General features: G+C 51.4%; 1 protein-coding gene across 1 annotated transcript; it reads left to right on the top strand.

The window, feature by feature from the left end:
- Window positions 1–3837: 3837 nt before the first annotated feature.
- Window positions 3838–5086, top strand: LOC123067035 (uncharacterized). The gene is made up of 2 exons (XM_044489995.1): window positions 3838–4108; window positions 4820–5086. The coding sequence occupies exon 1, from the start codon at window positions 3932–3934 to the stop codon at window positions 4097–4099; it is 168 nt and encodes a 55-aa protein (XP_044345930.1). The 5' UTR covers window positions 3838–3931; the 3' UTR covers window positions 4100–4108; window positions 4820–5086.
- The last annotated feature ends 1545 nt before the right edge of the window (window positions 5087–6631 follow it).

Raw genomic sequence — 6631 nt, forward strand, 5'->3', positions numbered from 1 at the left:
TCCACACAAAATCTAACCGTTACACAAAATTTACCAAACTCGGTGGGACCGAATCAACAAACTCGGTCGGACCGATTTAGTAAACCTAGTGACCGTTAGGGTTTTCGGTGGGACCGATATGCAACTCGGTAGGACCGATATGGTTAGGGTTAGGGCATAATGTAATCTTGGTGAGACCGATTACACAAACTCGGTGAGACCGATTTTGGTAATTAGCTAACCAGAGAGTTGGCCAGGCAAACTCGGTGGGACCGATTACTCAAACTCGGTGGGACCGATTTTGGTAATAAGTTGACCAGAGAGTTTGCATTGTAATCTCGGTAGTACCGATTGCTCAAACTCGGTGAGACCGATTTTGGTAATGGACATACACAGAGAGATTACAATCCCATCTCGGTGAGACCGAGATCCCTATCGGTGAGACCGATTTGTCTAGGGTTTGTGGCAGTGGCTATGACATCTGAACTCGGTGGCGTCGGATAGAAAGAATCGGTGGGGCCGAGTTTGACTTTAGGTTTAGGACATATGTGTGGAAGTGGGAAAGTAGTTGAGGGTCTTGGAGCATATCACTAAGCACTATGGAGGAAGAAACTCATTAAGCAACACCTCATCCCTTCTTGATAGTATTGGCTTTTCCTATAGACTCAATGTGATCTTGGATCATTAAAATGTAAAATGAAGAGTCTTGAGCTTGAAGCTTGAGCCAATCCTTTGTCCTTAGCATCTTGAAGGAGTTCCCACATCTTTTAGTCCATGCCACTCCATTGTTGAACTTATCTGAAACATACTAGATAAAAGTGTTAGTCCAACAAAAGATATGTTGACATCAATTACCAAAACCACCTAGGGAGCACTTGTGCTTTCAACCATGTTGTGAACATAAATGATGGAGGAGAGGGCCTGGCCATGGATGTTGGAGGCACCGGAGCACGAATCTACGCACTAAACGAAGAAGCGCAACACTGAGCCTAGTAACGATGTCGTGGATCGACAACAAGATAGCACCTCATGTGAAACTTGCTGAGGATCCCCTCTAGCCTCCCCGCGGCGGGCGGCGGGCTGGGGCAGCGATGACGGGGCCCCTTTGTCTTCCCGCTCGGGGCGGTGCTGGCGCGGGCTGGCGCCTCGGGCCGGGTCGTGGCGCTGTAGCCGGGCTCCATGGCGGTGCGGCGGGCTGGAGCGGCGCCCTGACGTCCCTACCTCCCCCTGCAGCGGGCGGCTAGGCGGGTGGCGCGCGTGTGCCCGAGACGGCGACGACTCCAGCGCGCCCAGATCTGGCTCATGGCAGCGTGGGCTGCCGGTGGCCACCTCTGTCGTGGCCGCGACAGGTAGTGGTGGCACCGCGGCAGTTGGTGGTGGTGGCGCGGGCCGGAGGTTGGAGACGGCGGCCGTGACGGCTCTCCCAGATCTGGCCTCTCGGCGGCGCGGGGTGCGGGCGGCGGCCCTGACCGAGCCCCCCACGGTTGGTCGGGGTGGCGGCGCTGTGGCGGTGGCTGCGCGGCTGCATGCCCGGCGGCTGCTGTGGTGGTGGCAAGTTGATTGCGGCGGCGGCCAGATTGTTCTGGCGTCGGCTCGTCTGTAGGCTGCCTGTATCGGCCTTCGACTCCTCTCCTCGGCGTTCGTTCGCTTCTCTCGCCGGTGGGCTGACATTCTCCCGGCTGCTGTCCATCGACCGGCTCGCACCCGGTGCCGTAGGACCGAGCTGGTCTCGCGCCCGGCAGCAGGACTGCGCTCGTCTCGCGCCCGGCAACAGGGCCGGCCCGTCTCGCGCCCGGCGGCAGGACTGCGCTCGTCTCGTGCCCGGTGTTGCAGGACGGATCGATAGAGGCTTGTGGCCGGCCTATTGGGTCTCGGCACTGGGACCGTCCAGGGGTGCGAAAGGCGGAGCCTTTCCGCCCGTCTCTGCGGTTGGGGTATCGGTGGGGCTCGGAGGACTTGGTGTCAAGGTCTTGGATTCCGGGGCGGCGGAGCTGGTGGTGGTGGCGCGGTGCTCATGGGCAGAGCTCGTGCCTCGGTGCTGCCCGGCTACCACGGCCGTGTGGGCGGCGTGGTAGCCGGGGTGTGGCGTTCGGTGGCGGTGTGTGTTGGTCGGGATGAAAACCTACTCTATCTTCGGACGGACTGGCGACGGCGAAGATCGCTCCCTTCTTGAAGGCGTCGTCGCGGCTATCATTGCCCATCGTGTTGCTCCAGGGGAAACTCTGATCCTCGGATCGGGCGATGGCGGCGCTCCGGTGTCGTATCCTTTCTGAAGGCGCCACCTTGGAGCCTACGGTTCGTCATATGCGGCTTCACTTCTTCGCGGTGTTCACGGATGAAGCTCCCGGCGGCTCGTGTAGTGCTAGGGAGTGTGTTGCTGCGCTCAGCGCCTATGTATCCTACCTTGGGTGTGTGTGTGCGTTTGTGATGGGTGCGTGCGGTTGTACTGGGCACTGATGGTCTATGCTTTATATATAAAGCAGGGCGAAAGCCTTTTTCGCTAAACTTGCTGAGGAAAAGAGCAATCGACAAGTAAGTGTTGCAGATCTCCGGGAACTTGGTCACACATAACGCATCCGGTCGCAAAAAACTTGATCTAGACGCCAAACTAATTGTGGTTATTAGGCCTTGTACAATGCAAGATGCTTAGGAAAATAAAATCGGTTGTTGTTGAGCATCGATACTTATTTGTAGAGGATAGACGCTTAATTAGGCACTGCTCCTATAGTGATTAGCACCTGTGCTTAAGAAAAACATCTTTAGAAAAAAAAGTTATCCAGAAACCCTCCATTTTTCTGCGAGTGAAGCGGGCCAGTGGCCGAGAGCGGCCCGGCCCGGCCCAGCCCGAGCAGACATAATAGGCCTATTAGCAGCCCCCTACCCTCGCCAGAACGACACGAACACTCTCTCATCCTCTCCGTTGGTCTCGCCGCAGCCAGCGGAGCAGCGACCTCGACCGGATCGACGACCCCGACGAGCGGCGGCGGAGATGGCGCGGTTCGAATATCTACAGATAAGCACAAAAAGGACTGTCATCAATGTAACAGACTTGATGCTCAAGCAATCCATGTGTCTTTGATTCCTTAAAGAAAGGGAAGAGCGGACGAGGAGACCCAACCCCGCGTCCACGCTGAAAGCACCATGACGTGGCCACCAACACCACCTGAATCGAGGCAGAAGCATCATAGTAGATGGCACTCATCCACAATCATTTGATCATATTTGGGGGAATCAACCCTCACCCCTTCCCCCCAAGAGGTTGGAACCAACACCACAGGGCCGAGGTCAGAGATAATTATTTCACTGCGGTGTTGCCTCCACAGCCCAAACTAGCGACAAGAGGGCACCAAAACCTACAAACGAGACTAAAACTTCCTATGGGTGCGAAATCTATCGTGTGATGGGTGCGTGCGGTTGTATTGGGCACTGATGGTCTATGCTTTATATATAAAGCGGGGCGAAAGCCTTTTTCGCTAAACTTGTTGAGGAAAAGAGCAATCGACAAATAAGTGTTGCAGATCTCCGGGAACTTGGTCACACAGAACGCATCCGGTCGCAAAAAACGTGATCTGGATGCCAAACTAAGTATGGTTATTATGCCTTGTACAAGGCAAGGTGCTTATGAAAACAAATCGGTTGTTATTGAGCATCGATACTTATTTATAGAGGGTAGACGCTTAATTAGGCATTGCTCCTATAATGATAAGCACATGTGCTTGACAAAAACATCTTTAGGAAAAAAAGTTATCCAGAAACCCTCCATTTTTCTGCGAGAGAAGCGGGCCACTGGCCGAGAGCGGCCCGGCCCGGCCCGAGCAGACATAATAGGTCTGTCAGCAGCCCCCTACCCTCGCCAGAACGACCGAAAACTCTCTCATCCTCTCCGTTGGTCTTGCCGCAGCCACCGGAGCAGCGACGTCGACCGGATCGACCCCGACGAGCGGCGGCGGAGATGGCGCGGTTCGACCCGTGGCCGGTGTTCTTCCGGCGGGAGTGGGCCCGCACCTGGCCCTTCCTGGCGGGCTTCGCCGTCACCGGCGCCCTCGTCACAAAGCTCACCGCCGGGTTCACCGAGGAGGACCTCAGGGCCTCCAAGTTCGTCCAGGCGCACAGGCGCTGAGCCCCTCAGGTCAACCACCCGCCCCGTCCTTGTCGCTCAAACCCCGATCCGGCATCCGATTAGGCCCTCGCGCTCATTCCGATCAGATTCAGCGACGTTTCTTGGTCCGTTCCCCTCCTGCCGGGTGCGAGCGCCGTCGTTAGGCTAGGTCGGCGAGTCATGCTACGATTACTGATTTACGTACGCACCTATTGCCATGGACACCATTTCACCCTGTCCCGGTTCACGGCGGTTGCTTGCCTGGATATGTAACAGTGGCTCCGGATCATGGCGATGCCGTCGCTATTGCAGAAACGGGCATCCTTTTTGGACCATTCAATGGATTCGATCACTTGATCGGTGTTTGCGAGGCAAGACTGAAACCGTGAGCTGCATTGTCCGTGTTGATGTCTTTGTATGTGGTCATGGCCAGGGTTTATTTTCCTAATTGGCCTAGTTGTTCTCTTTAGATAAATTACCAGTAACCCCTTGTTGCAGTGGCTCTAGTGTTGAGCTTTTCTTTCCAATCCAATATATAACATTAATTACCAAGACGCTCCATAAATCCGTTTTGCTGTCGTCACTGTTCCTGTGTGGTATTGCTATTAACACTACATCTTTTGATACATCTTTGTTTTGGCTGGTTGTTGTTGCTGAGCTAACTACGAGTTTATGCCAACATAATGTAGTCCATATGCTGTAATAAAACCCTGATATATTGATTATTTTGTTTTCCTCCAGGATGGGACGGCTCCTGTAATTCTCACTGAATTAATCCCATCAACGTGGTTGGCAGATTTTTTTTTAATACGTTATTAGTCGAATGAACTCGCTGAGTGCAAGCCAATAGTATACCCCAACTTTCTATTGTAACTTTTGTAATAAGAGGTTTCCTAAAGGCCTAAACAAAGAAATTAAATTCCAGCTTCTCAAGATGCATGAGGTATCTTGGTTCTTATATGGTTATATTGGCGGCGGGGATAACATTCATATGTTTTGTTTTGCTGATTGCCCGATTCACCCTCTGTACTGCATCCTGCTCTATTATTTGCCGCGCGCCCCGTAAATCGCAATGAAAGCTTTTTGCTGTTGTTTTCATGTTTATTACTTCTGGATTTGATCCGGGGTGTCGCCGGAAATGGTAACTCGCTATTGGAGCGGCAATGTTGTGCGTGTGCATCTAGTATATGATTTGTTCTCTTGATGTATATCTATACCAGAGGCTGGTAATGTTGTTTGTTTTTCGCAATGGGATAAATGGGACTGTCAGTACCGTGTCATCCTTACAACTGCCATGCTGTTTGTTGCAGCTTGAATCTTGTTTTGCTGCTCGTGTTTGACACTGGTGATTCGTTTTGTTTCCATGCACTTCTTGTGTACGTTTTGGGCACTGGTTACTGGCTACTGGATCAGCAGTGTTTTGTGTGTGTGCTGCATCCGGTGTGTTGTTTTGATGTATTTTTTTTTTAAAAGGGGACTCCCTGGCCTCTGCATCAGAACGATGCATACGACCACCTTTATAAATAAATAAAGAGGATCAACAAGGTCTTACAGTCTGAAAACAAAATAACGGCAAGCTCATCAAAAGCCACAACGCCAAAAACAAAAGGCCAAGAAGCCACAACCGGCTGGCATAACAAAGATTGGTGAACTAATTGCCTATCCTATTACATGACCGTCATCCAAACCGGTTGAAAATATCCCGTGCTACCATCTCCCACCGGATAGATCCAGTAATCAAACGCTCCCTGGCCTCCGTCGGAGTGAGTAACGACCACATACGGATCAGCGCAGTGGCTCAGAATATAACCTGCAAAAAATGAATATTTGTTGTTCTGTTAAAAGTCAAATCATTTCTGCAGTTTCAAATTGCCCACAACAAAGCACATACTCCTACGCGAATGTGTCTAGCTGTTTCAGACTCTATCCCAACAAGCCACGTTCCAAATAACGTACTGACCGAATTCGGAGGAGTAATGTTAAATGCAATGTGCACCGTGTGCCACAAAACTCTCGCCAACGGGCAATCAAAGAATAGGTGCTTGATAGTTTCGTCCCGATCACAAAAACTACACCTAGTAGATCATGTCCAGTTGCGCTTTACCAAGTTATCCTTTGTTAATATGACTTATCTATGTACAAACCACATAAACACTTTAATTTTCAAAGGAACTTTGACTTTCCAAACATCTTTGGAACTAGGAATAACACTAGAGTTGATGACATCAATATACATCGACTTAACTGTGAACTCTCCAGACCTAGTTAGCTTCCAGCACATCTGATCGGGCTGATGAGATAGTTGAACCTCCATCAATCTACTCACCAAATTAAGCCATGCTTCCCACCGGTCGCCAATAAGCGCCCTCCTAAACTGAATATTAAGGGGAGTGGACTGCAAAATCGTTGCAGCAAAAGCATCACGTCGTTGAACAATACTATACAGGGACGGATACTGAAGCGCCAACGGCGTTTCACCAAGCCAAGTATCCTCCCATAAGTGAGTGGTGGTGCCATTACCGACTATAAACTTTGTTCTATTAAAGAAAGCTG

Source organism: Triticum aestivum, chromosome 3B, assembly GCF_018294505.1.
Source record: "Triticum aestivum cultivar Chinese Spring chromosome 3B, IWGSC CS RefSeq v2.1, whole genome shotgun sequence".
Lineage (NCBI taxonomy): Eukaryota > Viridiplantae > Streptophyta > Magnoliopsida > Poales > Poaceae > Triticum > Triticum aestivum.

Coding starts and splice junctions, on each gene's coding strand:
- LOC123067035 (XM_044489995.1), top strand. CDS start 3,932: ATGGCGCGGTTCGACCCGTGGCCGGTGTTCTTCCGGCGGGAGTGGGCC.